General features: G+C 43.4%; 1 protein-coding gene across 1 annotated transcript in view; it reads right to left on the reverse strand.

Annotated features, from left to right (window-relative positions):
* The window catches only part of LOC132831198 (vesicular glutamate transporter 1-like), a 95,040-nt gene that overhangs the window by 11,149 nt on the left and 64,247 nt on the right, over window positions 1-19,644 (reverse strand). Inside the window, exons 6-8 of the mRNA XM_060849211.1 lie at window positions 13,180-13,294; window positions 5,953-6,040; window positions 3,517-3,603 (exon numbers count right to left, since the gene is read on the reverse strand). Coding sequence (XP_060705194.1) covers window positions 3,517-3,603; window positions 5,953-6,040; window positions 13,180-13,294 — 290 coding nt within the window. The remainder of the gene's footprint in view (window positions 1-3,516; window positions 3,604-5,952; window positions 6,041-13,179; window positions 13,295-19,644) is intronic.

The raw sequence follows: 19,644 nt of genomic DNA on the forward strand, positions 1-19,644 counted from the left end.
CTGTCACAGAGACACACACACGCCAAAGGGAACAGATGGAGTGAATCATTCCCTCTGACTGTGCATGTGCTGTTCTTGTACAGGAGTTGACACTGAGGCAAACACATAGGCAATATAGTACCAAGTGGGAGTGAATCATTCCCTGTTACTCTGAATGTACCATTGTTTTCTGAACCGCAACTCTATCACAAGTATACTTATCAATCCAACTTGAAAGTTGACCCTAATACGAATATTACCATTGGGTTGGCAGAACTCCAATAATTCTGAATGATTGTTAGTCATAAAACAAGAAAACGTTAACATTTCTAGATAAAGTAAAGGTAAAGTCAGGGTAGTGACAGGGTAGATAAACTACAGTATTTCCACTGCTTGGAGAGTTTAGAACTAGGGGGCTTAGTCGAAGAGTTAGGGCCAGACCGTTCACAAGAGATGTTAGGAAGCACATCTACACACAAAGGGTTGGAGAGGCTTGCTACTCACTTCCACAAATGGCAGTGGATGTTGGATCAGTCATTGATTTTAAATCTGAGCTGGACAGGCTTTTGTTAAGCAAAGGTATGAAGAGATTAGGGCCGAAGGCAGGTATATGGAGTTAGGCACAGATCAGCCATGATCTCATTCAATGGTGGGACAGGCTCGAGGGGCTGAATGGCCTCCTCCTGTTCCTATGGTCCTAAAGTCACCATGGTCCCATCAGGCTGCTCTCTCATTAGAGAGAGACTGGTGATGAGTTTAATCTGAAGGTCACCATGTCTCAGGTGAAAGGCAAGGTTGAGATGGTGAAACTGTCATGGTAATCTGAGTTAATTGACCCCTGTAACATCTCTGTGGTAATTGAACACACTGCTACTTTAGTTCCTTCTGTCACTTTTCTGTATGGTGGCTCAGCGGTTAGCACTGCTGCCTCACAGCACCAGACAATAGACATTAAATGCAGGAGTAGGCCATTCTGTCCTTTGACCCTGCACCACCATTCAATGTGATCATGGCTGATCATCCTTAATCAGTATCCTGTTCCTGCCTTATCTCCATAACCCTTGATTCCACTATCTTTGAGAGCTCTATCTAACTCTTTCTTAAATGAATCCAGAGACTGGGCCCCCACTGCCCTCTGGGGCAGAGCATTCCACACAGCCACCACTCTCTGGGTGAAGAAATTTCTCCTCATCTCTGTCCTAAATGGTCTACCCTATATTTTTAAGCTGTGTCCTCTGGTTTGGCACTCACCCATCAGCGGAAACATGTTTCCTGCCTCCAGAGTGTCCAATCCTTTAATAATCTTATATGTCTCAATCAGATCCCCTCTCAGTCTTCTAAACTCAAGGGTATACAAGCCCAGTCACTCCAGTCTTTCAGCGTAAGGTAGTCCTGCCATTCCAGGAATTGACCTCGTGAACCTACGCTGCACTCCCTCAATAGCCAGAATGTCTTTCCTCAAATTTGGAGACCAGAACTGCACACAGTACTCCAGGTGTGGTCTCACCAGGGCCCTGTAAAGCTGCAGAAGAACCTCTATGCTTCTATACTCAATTCCTCTTGTTATGAAGGCCATCATGCTATTAGCTTTCTTCACTGCCTGCTGTACCTGCATGCTTACCTTCATTGATTGGTGCACAAGAACACCCAGATTTCTTCGTACTGCCCCTTTACCTAACTTGATTCCATTTAAGCAGTAATCTGCCTTCCTGTTCTTGCCACCAAAGTGGACAACCATACATTTATCCACATTAAACTGCATCTGCCATGCATCTGCCCACTCACCTAACCTGTCCAGGTCACCCTGTAATCTCCTAACATCCTCCTCACATTTCACCCTGCCACCCAGCTTTGTATCATCAGCAAATTTGCTAATGTTATTACTAATACCATCTTCTATATCATTAACATATATTGTCAAAAGCTGCGGTCCCAGCACTGATCCCTGCTGTACCCCACTGGTCACTGCCTGCCATTCCGAAATGGAGCCGTATATCACTACTCTTTGCTTCCTATCAGCCAACCAACTTTCAATCCAAGTTAGTACTTTGCCCCCAATACCATGCGCCATAATTTTGCTGACTAACCTCCTATGTGGGACTTTATCAAAAGCTTTCTGAAAGTCCGGGTACACTACATCTACTGGATCTCCCTCGTCCATCTTCAGAGTTACATCCTCAAAAAATTCCAGAAGATTAGTCAAGCATGATTTCCCCTTCATAAATCCATGCTGACTCTGACCTATCCTGTTACAACTATCCAGATGTGTCGTAATTTCATCCTTTATAATAGACTCCAGCATCTTTTCCACAACTGAGGGCAGACTAACTGGTCTATAATTTCTCTCTCCCACCTTTCTTAAAAAGTGGTACAACATTAGCCACCCTCCAATCCGCAGGAACTGATCCCAAATCTATCGAACTCTGGAAAATAATCACCAACGCATAAACAATTTCTCGAGCCACTTCCTTCAGTACCCTGGGATGTAGACCATCAGGCCCCGGGGACTTATCAACCTTTAGACCTAACAGTCTCTCCAACACCAAATCCTGGCAAATATAAATTCCCTTAAGTTCAGGTCCTTCAGCCACTGTTACCTCTGGGAGATTGCTTGTGTCTTCCCCAGTGAACACAGATCTGAAGTAACAATTCAATTCTTCTGCCATTTCTTTGTTCCCCATAACATATTCCCCTGTTTCTGTCTTCAAGGGCCCAAATTTAGTCTTAACCATTTTTTTGCCTTTCACATACCTAAAAACGCTTTTACTATCCTCCTCTATATTTTTGGCCAGTTTACTTTCGCACCTCATTTTTCTCTCTGTGTATTTCCTTCGTAGTAATCCTCTGTTGTTCTTTAAAAGCTTCCCAGTTCTCCGTTTTCCCACTTATCTTTGCTATGTTATACTTTTCTCTTTTAACTTGATATTTTTCTTAACTTCCCTTGTCAGCCACGGCCACCCATGCCTCCTACTGGGATCTTTCTACCTTTTTGGAATGAACTGATCCTGCATCTTCTGCATTATACACAGAAATATCTGCCATTGTTCCTCCACTGTCATCCCTGCTAAGGTATTGCACCATTGAACTTTGGCCAGCTCCTCCCTCATAGCTCCATAGTTCCCTTTATTCAACAGAAATACTGTCACTTCCGGGACCCGGGTTCGATTCCACTCTTAGGCGACCGTCTATGGAGTTTGCACATTCTCCCCGTGTCTGTGTGGGTTTCCTCTGGGTGTTCCGGTTTCCTTCCACAGTCCAGGGACGTACAGATTAGGGTGGATTAGTCGTGCTAAATTGCCCATAGTATCCAGGCATGTGCAGGTTAGGTGTATTATCCATGGAAAATGTAAGTTACAGTGATAGGGTGGGGAGGATGGGGTGCTCATTGGAGGGGTCATGCGGACTTGATGGACCGAATGGTCTGCTTCCATACTTTAGGGATTTTATGATTCTATGGTCATGAATGCATGCCACCTCCTTCTATTACTGTTACAGTTAACCCTTTCTCTAACATACTCATGATAATACAATCCATACCATAGACATAGAAGACTGAAGACCACCCTGAGTACTGGACAAGGATCCCTGCCAGAGGCATTGCTATCACTGCCCCTGCATAGGAACCTGCAAAAGAAAGAGTGCACATTACCAAAGTGCTACTGAAATGGGATATTCTTAAATAGCAGAACATGAGCAATGGCTGGAGATCATTCAGCCCCTGAAACATTTTCCAACATTCAATTACATTTGGTTGAATCTTATCAGAAACCGACTAAGTCTCAGTTTTGGTGAGAGTTCTTCATGCTATCTTCCCAAACACACCTCCTTACCTGTGCACCACACTCTTATGCCTTCTTGCATTCTCCCTGGATGTTCGGATGGGCACCATCCAGGATTCCTGGTACCAGCACCATCCTTAATGCCAACTGGATACCCCATCAATTGCTGGCAGCCTGCAGTAGTTCAATTTATTTGTCCTGGACATATCGGGCAGAGGGTATTTGGCATTTTGCTTTGAGGGCAGGGAATTGTAGGTCCTGCTGGACAAGATGTGGCATGTAGCCATTGCCCACAGAGTGTGTCCTGAGATGTTTGTGAGTGACGGAGGGTCAGAAAGGTGAGCTGGAGACACCCGGCACACACTCTGACTTTCATGTTGGGAATAGTTGTCATCTAGTTTCTACCTGGAGGGTGGGGGAATGGGAAACTCCACATCAAGGAGTATGTAATAACGAGGATGTTAATGCATTCGAATAGCTATCTCACCACCCACGAGCAAGAATCTTATCTTACGGTTCAATATTTGGTGGGGACTTTAAGCTCTTGACGTGGGAAGCTCCTCGTTGCTGATTTCACACCATTCTCCCAACGTTCTGGTCCATACTCCCGTTGTTCAGGGGCTGGAAAGATTCCACTCATGATGGCTGATCTTTCCCTCACCTCCATTTGGCCAACTTTGCCACATACCCATTGATGCTGAAAACCCACGAACATCTATCTCTCTCTCTGCCAGGTCACCAAATTTGGTTGAAGACCTGCCTGGAGGTTTTATTATCTCTCCACTCCCACCCACTGTCAACATCTCCTCTACCTAGTCCTGTCATTGATCTCTCAAAGTGTGTATTGTCACCAAGATCCAGTTCAGTTGGAAAAGGTAAATATGACAACCAGTTAAAGGTCACTGGGTTTATTTTGCTCTTCCCCAATATTTATGCATTTAATAGATGAAAGAGTTCATGGAAATCAAAATAAATCTATCATCTAACTTAATGGCTTCTGAGTTTTGCCAGTTGTAAATGTGCCTTGGAGATTAAGGGCCAGATTATTTTTATGATGTTGAAAAAGGGACAAAAGACTCCAGACAGACCATCTCTGATCATCCTCAAAATAGTGCCATGAGGAATCATGCTACTTCAAGGGGGGGATGGACTGGAAGAGGAGGGGATTCTTACTTCAACTGTGCAAAGTGCTGGTGAGACCACATCTGGAGTATTGAGAGCAGTTTTGGTCCCTTATTTAAGGAAAGATATAATTAAGTTGGAGGCCGTACAGTGAAAGTTTATTAGGAAGATCCTCGGTATGGAAGGATTGAATTATGATCAAAGGTTAACTAGGTTAGCTCTCTACTCACTGGAGTTTAGAAGAATGAGAGGTGATTGAAACATGTTGAATTCTTTCAGGGCTTGACAGGGTAAGTACTGAAAGGATGTTTCTCCTCATGTGAGAGGCTAGAATAGCAAGCATAGTTTCAGAATACGGGAATGCCAATGACTGAGATGAGGAGGAATTTCTACCTCTTAGAGGGTTGTGAGTCTTTGGGACCCCTGGCCACAGAGAGTTGTGGGGGAGTAGAGTCCCTGTGTATATTTAAGGCTAACATAGATAGATTCTTCATCAATAGGGGAACCAAGGATTACAGGCAAAGGGCAAGATATTGGACATGAGAAGTGTCAGTTTTCTACTTTAAAGGACGTTAGTGAATCAATAGTTTTTTCCTACATTCACAATGATTTCACTAGACTTTTAATTCCAGATATTTATTGAATTATAAATCCCACCAGTTGTCATGGCAGGATTCAAACCAACCTGGATCACCTGGAACATTAACTGGGTCTCGGATCCACAGTTCAGCGGTCATTTCACTAGGCCGTCACCTGGCAGTGGACAAAGGAAAGGCTGATGCCCATCCCTTAACAGGAGCAGAGATTGACCCAAAGGGTTAAAGGACGTAAGGGTACCATAGAGAGTTTGGAATGCTTTCTTACTCCACTATGAGCCAACTGTGTAAAGTCTACGTGACGGCTTTAGAGTTTGGAACTGTGCACACGCTTAGTCTGGAATGAGTGCACATGCGTAGTTGTCCACAGTTGCCAGTGTCAGCACAAACACTGCCTTCATAAAACGCAGGTCAGGCCTCTGCCTGACCACCCTATGAAACAGTCTATTGTTTAAAGGTCTAAAAGGATCGATTACCACAGAAGGAGGTGGTAGCAAGCCGGCTTCGCTCCAAGGGAGGTGCCCATTTGCTCCAAATTCCATGGCACGCCGGATATGTAACCCCCTGCAGGCAACAGAACACAAGAAAACATCATGTTATTGGGTCTGCCCTTGCCAGAGACAATTAAAAGTGAATTCATTGTCTCACAGATGATCCTGCCACAGAAAGTGAGAGGCGAGGTCATTTTTTTTTAATTGATGATTGTCCAATATGTGTGATATAATTTACATGTTCATCACCCATTTCCCTGGAGGGTCTGGTTTATAGAATCAAGGAAGCTTACAGCATAAGGAGGCCATTCAGCCCATCATGCACGTCCCAGTTCTTTGAAAGTCCTGTTCAATGAGATTTATTTTATTTACTTGTGGGACACGGGCATCACTGGCTGGGACAACATTTGTTGCCCTGTTCTATCCCAATAGCCTTGCACTTTTTTCTCTTATTTGGTACTGATCTAAGTCTCTGTTGAAGATGACTCTTGAAGCTCCCAGTATGATTGTTTTGATTTGCGTATTTCAAATCATAATAACTCACTGTGTTAAAGGAAAGATATCCCCTTTTTTCCCTTTGGCCAATTATCTCAAATCTGTGCCTTTTGGTCATTGACCGACCTGGCATTGAAAATAGCTTCCCTATTTACTTGATCAAATTCCCTGGAGCTGCTCTTATTAAATCTCACCTGAAACCTGTGGCTACCAAGGTCAGGTCAGAGGCTAAGAAAATTGCAGTGAGTAACTCACCTCCTGACCCACCCCAAAAACCTGTCCACTATCTACAAGACACAAGTCAGGATTGCCATGGAATACTACCCACGTGACTGGACGGGTGCAGTTCCAACAACACTCAAGCAGCTTGACACCATCCAGGACAAAGCAGCCTGCTTGATTGCCATCACATTCTCAAACATCCAGTCCTTCCTCCACCAATGCTCAGTAGCAGCACTGGGTACTGTCTACAAGAAGCACTGCAAAAATTTACCAAAGATCCTTCAACAGCACCTTCCAAACCCATGACTATTACCATGTAGAAGGACACGTGTAGCAGATACATGGTAACACCACCAAATTCTACCATCCTAACTTGGAAATATATCGCTGGGTCAAAATAGAGTCAGAGAGTCAGAGAGATGTACAGCACGAAGCATGCCATTCGGTCCAACTTGTTCATGCCGACCAGATATTGGAACCCAATCTAGACTAATCTACCAGCAACTGGCCCATATCCCTGCAACCCTTCCTATTCATATACCCATCCAAATTCCTTTTAAATAATGCAATTGTAGTAACCTCCACCACTTCCATTGGCAGCTCATTCCATACAAGTACCACCCTTTGCATGAAAAAGTTACCACTTTGGTCTCTTTTAAATTTTTCCCCTCTCAACCTTAACCTATGCCCTTTAGTTCTGGCCTCCCCCACCCCAGGGAAAAGACTTTGTCAATTTACCCTATCCACGCCCCTCATAATTTTATAAACCTCTATAAGGTCACCCCTCAGCCTCCAACGCTCCAGGGAAAACAGCCCCAGCCTGTTCAGCCTCTCCCTATAGCTCAAATCTTCCAACCCTGGCACCATCGTTGTAAATCTTTTCTGAGCCCTTTCAAGTTTCATTACATCTTTCAGATAAGAAGGAGACCAGAATTGCTCAGAATGTTCCAAAAGTGGCCCAACCAAACTCCTGTACAGCCGCAACATGACCTCCCAACTCCTGTACTCAATACTCTGACCAATAAAGGAAAGCATACCAAACGCCTTCTTCACTATTCCATCTACCTGCGACTCTACTTTCAAGGAGCTATGTACCTGCACTCCAAGGTCTCTTTGTTCAGCAACAGTCCCTCAGACCTTACCATTAAGTGTATAAGTCCTGCTAAGGTTTGCTTTCCCAAAATGCAGCATCTCGCATTTATCTAAATCAGACTCCATCTACCACTCCTCAGCCCATTAGTCCATCTGATCAAGTTCCCATTGTAATCAGAGATATTCTTCTTCGCTGTCTACTACACCTCTAATTTTGGTGTCATCTGCAAACTTACTAACTATACCTCTTATGCTCACATCCAAATCATTTATATAAATGATGAAAAATAGTTGACCCAGCACCGATCCTTGTGGCACTCCACTGGTCACAGGCCTCTCATCTGAAAAACAACCCTCCACCACCACCCTCTGTCTTCTACCTTTGACCCAGTTCTGTATCCAAATAGCTAGTTCTTCCTGTATTCCGTGTGATCTAATATTGCTAATCAGTCTCCCATGGGGAACCTTGTCGAACGCCTTGCTGAAGTTCATATAGATCACGTCTACCAATTTGCCCTCCTCAATCCTCTTTATTACTTCTTCAAAAAACTCAATCAAGTTTGTGAGACATGATTTCCCATGCACAAAGCCATGTTGACTATCCCCAATCAGTCCTTGCTTTTCCAAATACATGTACATCCTGTCCCTCAGGATTCCCTCCAACAACTTACCCACCACTGACGTCAGGCTCGCTGGTCTATAGTTCCCTAGCTTGTCCTTACCGCCTTTCGTAAATAATGGCACCCCGTTAGCCAACCTCCAGTCTTCCAGCACCTCACCTGTGACTATCCATGATACAGATATCCCAGCAAGAGGCCCAGCAATCACTTCTCTAGCTTCCCACAGAGTTCTCGGGTACACCTGATCAGGTCCTGGGGATTTATCCACTTTTATGCATTTCACGACATACAGCACTTCCTCCTCTGTAATATGGACATTTTTCAAGATGTCACCATCTATTTCTTTACATTCTATATCCTCCATGTCCTTTTCCATAGTAAATAGTGATGCAAAATACTTGTTTAGTATCTTCCCCATTTCTTGCAGCTTCACACAAAGGCAGTCTTTCTAATCTTTGAGGAGCCCTATTCTCTTCCTAGATACTCTTTTGTCCTTAATATATTTGTAAAACCCTTTGGATTCTTCTTAACTCTTTGTCAAACCTCTCTCATGTCCCTTTTTGCCGTCCTCATTTCCCTCTTCAGTATACTCTTACTGCCTTTATACTTTTCTAAGGATTCACTTGATCTATCCTGTCTATACCTGACATATGCTTCCATCTTTTTCTTAACAAAACCCTCAATTTCTTTAGTCATCCAACATTCCCAACACCTACCAGCCTTCCCTTTCACCCTAACAGGAATATACTTTCTCTGGATTCTTGTTATCTCATTTCTGAAGGCTTCCCATTTTCCAGCCGTCCCTTTACCTGCGAACATCTGCCTCCAATCAGTTTTCGAAAGTTCTTGCCTAATGCCGTCAAAATTAGCCTTTCTCCAATTTAGAATTTCAACTTTTAGATCTGGTTTATCCTTTTCCATTACTATTCTAAAGCTAACAGAATTATAGTCATTGGCCCCAAAGTGTTTCCCCACTGACACCTCAGTCACCTGCCCTGCCTTATTTCCCAAGAGTAAGTCAAGTTTTGCACCTTCTCTAGTAGGTACATCCACATACTGAATCAGAAAATTGTCTTGTATACACTTAACAAATTCCTCTCCATCTAAACACTTAACACAATGGCAGTCCCAGTCTATGTTCAGAAAGTTAAAATCCTCTACCATAACCACCCTATTATTCTTCCAGATAACTGAAATCTCTTGACAAATTTGTTCTCAGTTTCCCTCTGACTATTAGGGGCTCTATAATACAATCCCAATAAGGTGATCATATCTTTCTTATTTCTCAGTTCCACCCAACTAACTTCCCTGGATGTATTTCCGGGAATATCCTCCCTCAGCTCAGCTGTGATACTATCCCTTATCAAAAATGTCACTCCCCCTCCTCTCTTAGCTCTCTTTCTATCCTTCCTGTAGCATTTGTATCCTGGAACATTAAGCTGCCAGTCCTGCCCATCCTTGAGCCATGTTTCTGTAATTGCTATGATATCCCAGTCCCATATTCCTAACCAGGTCCTGAGTTTATCTGCCTTCCTGTTAGGCCTCTTGCACTTAAATAAATGCAGTTTAATTTATCAGTCCTACCTCGTTCTCTGCTTTGTCCCTGCCTGATCCTTCTTTTCTCAACTGTACTAGCCTCAGATTGATCTCTTTTCTCATGATTTCCCTGGATCCTACCACAAACCACGCCCACTTACTCGTTTAAATCCTCCCGAGCAACTCTGGCAAATCTTCCTGCCAGTACATTAGTCCCCTTCCAATTCAGGTGCAATCCTTCTTGTACAGGTCACTTCTAGTCCAGAAGAGATTCTGATTCCAATGATCCAAAAATGTGGATCCTTCTCCCATACACCAGTTCCTTAGCGACGCATTCATCTGCTTTATCGTCCTGGTTTTGCTCTCACTAGCTCGTAGCAACGGGAGTAATTACTACCCTCGAGGGCCTCCTTTTTAAATTCCTGCCTTAATCTGTATATTCTCCCTCCAGAATCTCATATTTTTCCTTTCCTATGTCGTTGGTTCCAATGTGTACAATCCCGGAATTCTCTCCCTCATGGCATTGTGGGGTCTACTTACAATACACGGACTGCAGGGGGTTGAGAAGGCAGCTCATCACCACCTTCTCAAGGGCAACCAGGTGTAAATATTAAATGCTGACTACGCGACGTATGCCCATGTTCCACGATTGAATTTACAAATTTCAAAGGGGCGTATTCCAGCCCCTCCTGTCTTTTTACATGGCTCAAAATCTCTCATCCCTGATGCCATTCTGGAATATCCCATCTGCACCCTGTCCAATATCTTGCCTCAGCATAAGGCCCATGTCCCTGATGAGGGATGAGGCATACCTATCAATTTCCTCATCCAGTTACTGTTCTGTGTGTTACAGTGTGGACAGTAGATGCTGGCAGTCTATTTAATTCTTGAAGCCATCACAGGCCTGACCTCGCGCTCTCAGGCAAGAATCATCTCATAGTGTTGACCAAGGAAGGGAACCCTGACTGAGATTTCGGCTGCTTGTCACTCAACTCAGCTCAAGTTGGAGATAAAATGCAAAATCAATATGTTTGTCTGAGAACAAAAAACAAATTAATGATACAGAACAGGTCCACCCTAGCGTGTATGTTCCCCTTGAGCTTCCTCCCACTCTGCTGCCCTCATTTCATCCTGCCAGCCTAACCTCTTATTCCTTTCTTTATCATGAGATGGTGGTATAATGATAATGACTGATCATGGGTTCAAATCCCACCTTGGCAACCAGTAGAATGTGAATTCAACTCATGAATATAAAGCTCATCTTTGTGATGGTGATAGTGACAGCACTGGTTGTGAAAATGCACCTGGCTTGCTGATGCCCTTTGGGGTAGGAAATTTGCCCTCCTTATCTGGTTTGGCCTACATTCCAGTCTATGCCCACAGTGATGTCCTTCACTCTTAACTGTCCTCTGCCATTCGTAAGAGCAGACATTGGCCATTCAGCCCATCACATGGCAGATCTGAGTGGCCTCAACTCCATTTTCCTGCTTTTGCTCCATAACCCTTGATTTCCTTACATCTTAAAATTCTGTCTATCTCAGCTTTGAACATACTCAATGACCCAGACTCAACAGCCTTCTGTGGAAAGAGTCCTGAAGATTTATTATCCTCTGACAGAATAAATTTCTCCTCGAGGGACTAGTCAGCTGCTTGTTTTTGATTGGTGCAGACCCAATGGGCCAAGAGCCTTTTTCAGTGATAGAGACCCCTATGTTTCTATCTCATAAATGGACGAGCCCCTATTCTGAGATTATATCCTCTGGGTCCTGGACTCTCCCTCAAAGGAAAGCATCCTTTCTGCATCTGCTGTGTCAGGTCCCCTTAAAATTTTGTACGTTTCAATAAGGTTGCCTCTCATTCTTCTAGAATCCAATGAGTACAGGCCCAAACTTCTCAACCTCTCCTCAAAAACAGTCCTCAGTTCCAACCAAATTGGAATGGGTGACAAATACTGGTCTTGTGAACAGCGCCTTGACCCCATGAAAGAATTAGATGAGTGTCTATCCAACTTTCCTTTAAATACATCTTCACTGCTCACCTCACCTACTACAGCAAGCTCCACACTCTCACCACTCAGTTACTCCTGAATTCTTTGCAAAACAACTATAGAACTGCAGATGCTAGAAATCAGAATCAAAAACAGAAATTGATGGAAAAACTCAGCAGGTCTGGGAGAATCCGTAGAGATAATAGGTTTCTCTCCACATGCTGGGTTTTTCGAGCAATTTCTGTTTTGCTCCTGAATTTTTTAATGGGTACGTTTAGATTAGATTCTTAACAGTGTGGAAACAGGCCCTTCGGCCCAACCTGTCCACATCAACACTCCAAACAGTAACACTCAGACCCATTTCCCTCTGACCAATGCACCTAACACTATGGGCAATTTAGCATGTCCAATTCACCTGACCTGCACATCCTTTGGACTGTGGGAGGAAACTGGAGCACCCAGAGGAAACCCACGCAGACATAGGGAGAATATGCAAATTTCACACAAACAGTCGCCCGAGGCTAGAATTGAACCTGGGTCCCTGGCGCTGTGAGGCAGCAGTGCTAACCACAGAGCCACCCTAAGTAGGTGACTTTATGATTTGAGTTTTCAATTTGATTTGATTTATTATTGTCACATGCACCTAGGAACAGTGAAAAGTTTTGTTTTGTGTGCAATACAGGCAGATCATACCATACAAAGTGCATTGGAATAATCGAACAGAGTGAGGAATATAATGTTATGGCTGCAGAGAAGGTACACAGAGAGTGAGGCCAATATTAAATTTGAAATTTGTGGGGTCCATTCAGAAGTCTGATAATAGTGGGGAAGAAGCTTTTCTTGAATCTGCTGGTATGTGTCTTTAAGCTTTTGTATTTTCTGCCCAATGGATTGGAAGAGATTATAATTGGGGTGGGAGGGGTCTTTGATGATGTTGGCTGCCTTCCCGATGCAGTGGGAATTGGAGATGCAGTCAATGGATGGAGGGTTGGCTTGCGGGGCTGTGTTTGCCACTTTCTGTAGTTTCTTGGGGCCCATAATTTGAGGCAACCTCAGAAACTGAAGCATCTTCTCCCGGTTATTTATCAATTTCAAGTTCTCTGTTCTCAAATACAGACTAATCCTGGACCAGTGGTTGTGGAGCTTCTAGGAATGGAGCTGGAGGCTCATTCAGAAAAGTGAGGTTGTTAGAGAGAAGTGAGATTCAGAGAAGTGAATGGTTTCTCTCGTGCTTTATTGAGGATCATTTAGTCCACTCACCTCGACCAGTCCTTGGAGAATCCTGATTAATATAACACAGCTGAAATGGATTCTGGCTGCTGAGGGTATCAACATGTTCAGTGAAGATGTCGCCACGATCGCCCAGCCAAACACTCTGTCAAGAAAAAGAAAGAAATGTTGATTCAGACCAACTTTAAGAAAAGAAGTTGGTCCTCCTCAGAAGCCATTCCTGATGCAGTGACCAAGAAAACATGTGCAAAACAGCTTCAGCCAATAAATGCAGAAAAGATATTACACTGAGTGCAAGAGCCAGAATGTGACGTTGCAGCTTTATAAGACTTTGGTTAGGCCGCACTTCGAGTACTGCATTCAATTCTGGTCACCATTTTAGAAGAAGGATATGGAGCCTTTGGGAGGATGCGGAGCAGATTTACCAGGCCACTGCCTGGATTAGAGGGTATGAGCTATAAGGAGAGGCTGGACAAACTGAGGCTGTCTTCTCTGGAGCAGCAGAGGCTGAAGAGAGACCTGATAGAAGTCTGTAAAATTACGAGAAGTATAGATGGGGTTGACAGTCAGAATCATTTTCCAGAGTTGAAATGTTTAATAGTAGAGGACATGCATTTAAGGTAAGAGGGGGAAAGTTCAAAGGAGATGTGAAGGGCAAGTTTTTTACACACAGAGTGGTAGGAGCTGGAATGCGCTGCTAGGGCTAGTGGTGAAGGCTGTTTAAATGGCTTTTAGATAAGCAATGAATGGAGGGATATGGACTATGGGCAGACAGAAGGGATTAATTCAATTTAGCATCATGGTTGGCACAACATCATGGGCCAAAGGCTTTGTTCCCATGCTGTACTGTTATGTTCAAATGAAAGTACAGTGGAACACCATCTCTCCCAGTGTGCAATGGGAGAGACAGGCTCAATTTTTATATTAAGGACTGCGACTTAAACCAACAACTCATCTAAAGGGCAAAGGTGACAGCTACTGATCAGTGATTGATGGCCTGTGCAGCTGGGACATCTTGGCATTAATGTACCTGATGAGTTTACCATGGTATTTGTGACTAACTGGGAGTAACCCTCTCCATCATGGACAGGCTGAATTATTAGAATCAGTCAATGTTCCCAGTGCTGCCTATCGAATGCTCCTGATATTTAGGGGAGGTCCCTATTATTTGCTGCTGATTAACATGTAGGCAGCGTAAATCACTGAATTAGATAGTGACAGAGGCACTGAAGAAAGCAGCCTGGAGAGGGGGTGGGTGTTGAGCAGATGGGCAGCAGCAGACGTGTTAACTTCTTTGCCTAAGTTAATGACATACATGTTAACTATTTCTTGACCATTTCTGGGTAGAAACTGGAAGTTTACTGAAGCAAAGTAAAGAGATATAACTTCACTTAACATGCTGCGTTGTACCTGACTTAAGAATGTTTGATGGGGGCAATATAATAGGAGCTCTACTATTTATCTAACCCATCCTGTACTAAAATAACTCCCGATGTGGAGATGCTGGTGTTCGACTGGGGTGTACAAAGTTAAAAATCACACAACACCAGGTTATAGTCCAACAGGTTTAATTGGAAGCACACTAGCTTTCGGAGCGACGCTCTTTCATCACCTGATGAAGGAGCATCGCTCCAAAAGCTAGTGTGCTTCCAATTAAACCTGTCGGACTATAACCTGGTGTTGTGTGATTTTTAACTAAAATGACTCCAGAGAGGACAACATCCGGTCACCAAATTACCCTTTATTTACACATATATAATACATGACACTGACCCAGCTTGCTCAGAGCTGACTCCTAGAGTAAACAGAACCCCTGATATCCCTGTTTATATCTGTCAGCCAGGGCTCCCTGAGCCCTCGAATTTCCTTTACACTGTCTCATCAAAGGAAAGGTAATAATTGAAATGAAGTCAGCCAAGTGTACCAGATTAATAGTCCCAGTCATGGAACTCATATTCTATGACGTCCACCTAGCTGACCTCATTCCAATTACTAATTGGAATTATCCAATTTCCTGATGAAGGGCTCTGGCCCGAAACGTCGAATTTCCTGTTCCTTGGATGCTGCCTGACCTGCTGTGCTTTAACCAGCAACACATTTTCAGCTCATTCCAATTACTACCCTTTCTTGGGAGTTTTGATGAGACAGTGTAGAAAAAAGTTCCTTTTGTATCTGATGTGAACAAGAGTAATAATTAAGATTATAATTTCAAGGAGCAAACAAATTCCGACTTAGAACTTTAAGACTGTAAGCTACTTAAAGAACACAAACTACACAGCAGCAGCAATTATTGCTTAATTAACTGAAGGTAAATAGTTATTAACCACCGTAGCAGAAAACTGCCTTCGCAGTTACAACTTGGGTGTGAGTCATTGGTTCCTTATAAAAGTGGAGAGGTTTTGCTATTGCACAGACATTGTTGAGGACTGAGTTTGATAAGGTATGATTGTTAACTTGGGAATTTGGTGCAGAGAAGAAAGAAGATAATTTTTAAAAATTTTTTTAAAAATCTTTAATTAGGTGGACAGGCAGGTAATTGTTTAGAGAGATTTTAACATTTTACCACTCTAAACATGGGCAGTATTTTAAATTGGTATTAGGAAAATATGAACATTGCATTAAATTTATAGCTTAACTGATTAAACAATCTGATAAAACCACAAACAACAATTGAGTGATATTTCTAAATTCGAAACCTGATTAATTACTTTCTATATAATACAAATGGTAAGGCTGGTGATGTGTTGCAGCTGTAGCATGTAGATGCTGGCAGAGACTCAAGTGAGTCTCTGTAAGTATCTGCAGCTCAAGGAACAGCAGTGTGAGTTGATTAGCTGGACTCTATATTTTGGATACTGTGACACATTAGAGAGAGATGTGTTACCAGGAGGCACTCACACATTTTAGTGTAGGTGTTATAGATTTGGTCAGAGTAAGGGTATCCAAAATGATTGAATAAGTAGCAATTTAAGAGGCAAAGTGACCAAGGCTAAATTCTAAGTATTCAAAAGTATTTGACATTTTGGAAGATCAGAAAGAAAGGAAAAGGAGGCGTGTTGGTTCTATTAATGAAGAACAAGGTCAATACAATCATGAGAAATGTTTTTGCTTCAGAGACTCAACTTTGGACAGAGATAAGAAATAGCAAAAGAGAAAGGCCCATACCAAAAGACACTTAGAATGCTTTATAGGCATTCCGATGGTAGCTAAACTGTAGGACAAAGAATAAATAGGACATAGGAGGGATCTGGAAGAAAGATGTTAAAGTAACCATTGGAGATTTTATTATATACAAAGATTGGACAAATTAAACCACCAAAGTAGCTAGAGATGAGTTCATGAGCATAGTTGATATAGTTTCTTACAACAATGCATTCTGGAACCGGGGAGCAGTATATTCTAGACCTTATTACAACTACTATTGCCATGTAGTCTTCCCTCTGTCAGTGAGAAATGTCTGTATTTTATACAGCTGAAAATGTGTTGCTGGTCAAAGCACAGCAGGCCAGGCAGCATTTCAGGAATAGAGAATTCGACGTTTCGAGCATAAGCCCTTCATCAGGACACTCAACCCTAGGGCTAGGGACAGAAATCATGTGCCCTGATTAGAGGCGAGGTGGGATTAATTAATGACCCTACAGTAAAGGTCCCTCGCATTAAGAGTGATTGTAACATTTCACAGTTAGTTTGAGGGCAAGAAATCTGGATCTGAAACTACTGCCTTTAACTGAAATACAAGCAACTACAAGGATAGGAAGACATTTGAGTATGTAGTTGGATGAAGTGGAATGGGAAAGCAAGGTTAAATGGTAGGACAGTGGAGAAACAGCGTTAGGCATCAACTGATGTTTCATAACCTAAAAGGATATAGTCCATTGAGGAAAATAGATGCTAGGAGAAGGATAGCTAACCAATGTATTTAAGGATAACAGCAAATTGAAAGAAAAGATATTAAAAAATGCACAGATTAAATATAGCCCAAGAGATGAAGGACAATTTAAGAGACCAGAAAAGGACAAATTAATAAAAGAGAGAAACTGGATTATGGGAGAAAACTAGCATGTAATAAAAAGACATATATTTCATACTTAATGGATGAGTAAAAGTAAAGGTTCCCAAACTGTATAATTTGTTACTGCTTTAGCAATGTTTTTCTGGTGCAGTGAGTAAATAAGGTTAGAGAAATCTGTAGATGTTATTGCATTGCATTTTTAAAGGACAATTGATAAGGTAATATATGAAAAGCTTCTGCCCATGATGTTCCCTAGCCTACACATCCCTGAACATTATGGACTACTTAGCACAATCATTCACATCTTTGGAGTGTGGGAGGAAACCTGTGCAGACACAGGGAGAATGTGCCAACTCAACACAGACGGTTGCCCAAGGCAGGAATCGAAACCAGGACCCTGGTGCTGTGAGGCAGCAATGCTAACCCCCAAGCCACCGTGCCGTGATGTATCAGATGGGTAGAGGATTGGCTCACCAACAGGAAAGAGATTCAAGATAAATGGGTAATTTTTTAGCATCACAAACCAAACTAGTGGAGTGTCACAGGGATTATGCTGGACCTCAATAACTTGTGGCCTATATTAATTACTCGGATGAAGTGATTGACTATATTTTGCTGATCATACAGAGAGGTAAGGATAGCAGGTTGTGTGGAGGATACAGAGTGTGCAAAGGGATTTAGAGAACACAAGACAATGAGATACACCAGAACTTGATAACCAGGGGTTGGATCTTTCGGGGACCTGCTAAATTATTGTCAAGTACCTGGGCCAGTAACACAATTAGGAAACATAATTTCTGTCCCTAGTGTCTCAGGAAGAAAAGTTGAGCTGATCTGGTCTTTATTCACTAGAATTAACTGGGGGTTAATCCTTATGAGAACTGGTCTTATTGGAACATATAAATTCTGAGGGGCCTCAGCAGGGTGGATGCTGAGAGGATGTTTCAACTTGTGGGAGAATTGAAAACCAGGGACACAGTTTAAGAATAAGTTATCTTATGTTTAAAACAGAGATGAGGAAAAATTTCTTCAGAGAGTCATTATTCCTTGGTATTCCTCATAACAGAGAGGAATGGAGCTGGATCATTGAATATAACCAAGATAGAGCATTCTTCTGGTGCAGTAGTAATGTCCAGATCTCTGGACTATGAGGTCCAGGTTCAAGACCCACCTACTCCAGGGATGTGTAATCATATCTCTGAACAGGTTGGTTTGAAAATGCCTGTAACCAAGACAAGTAGTTGAGCAATGGGAGGACAGGCAGGAAATTGAAGCTAAGAGAAGACTCAACAGACTTCGAAATCTAATAATCTTATCAATCGTCATATTGATTACAGATGGCAGGCATAGACTGATCGTTGAGCAGGCCTCAAGATGGAGATGCATCATGGGAAGATAAATGAGGTCTAGGGCTCTAGGTGGTCACTGTGCCCAGGTGGGGGTGAGGGAGGCTGTTTTCACGTCAGGGGTGAGGAAGGGGGAATAAGGGACACTGTGCCCAGGTTGGGGTGGGGGTGATGAAGGACACTGTGTCCAGGTTGGGATGGAGGTGAGGGACACTGTGCCCAGGTGAGGGGGTTGAGGGACACTGTTGCCAGGGGGAGTGGCAGTTGTGAGGCACACTGTGCCCAGGTGCGGGGTGGGGGATGAGGGTCACTACCCAGGTTGGGGGTGATTATGGACACTTTGCTGGGGGTGGTGTGAGGGACACTGTGCCCAGGTACGGGGTGGGGGATGAGGGACACTTCCTACATTGGGAGGGGTGAGATGAGGGACACATGTGCCCAGGTTGGGGGGGGGGGAGGAGAAATGAGAGACTTTGCCCAGGTTGGGGAAGGGCTGGTGAGGGACACTGTGTTCAGGTGAGGGGGTCGGTGAGGGACACTGAGCCCAGGTTCAGAGTGGGGGGTGGTGAGGGATACTCTGTTCAGTTTGAGGGGGCATGAGGGGGGTCACTGTGCCCATGTTGGGGAGGTTGATGAGGGACACTGTGTTCAGTTGGGAGAGGGGTGAGGGACAATATGCCCAGGTGGGTGCAGAGCCACTGTATTCAGATTAGTTTGGATGTCACAGTGCTCAGATGGAGGCGGGGCTATTATGCCTAAGGAGTGGGTGGGGCTACTGAGCTCAGCTAGGAGTGGGTGGGGCCATTGAGCTCAGGTAGGAGGGAGCGGTGTCATTGAACCTCGGAGTTGAGGGAGGGCTCTATACTGACCTGGGGTTAGGGTTTGGAACCCAGACTCAGGACTGTGGTTGATGAGCCACCCCCAGGTTTGAGTATGTAAAATTCAGAACCTTCCTCCTGGCGATGGGAATGTTACGCGGTGATATAATTGTTGTTTTTTTGAGCTGATATCAACATTGAGAAGCTATTCCTACTTGCACATGAAGTGATTTAAATTTTTAAAAACGTGTTGAAACAAATATTTCAGTGAGTCAGTGATCAATTTATGGACCATCTTCCTTCGAGAGACGGTGAAAGC

The sequence above is a fragment of the Hemiscyllium ocellatum genome, chromosome 33, assembly GCF_020745735.1.
Source record: "Hemiscyllium ocellatum isolate sHemOce1 chromosome 33, sHemOce1.pat.X.cur, whole genome shotgun sequence".
NCBI lineage: Eukaryota > Metazoa > Chordata > Chondrichthyes > Orectolobiformes > Hemiscylliidae > Hemiscyllium > Hemiscyllium ocellatum.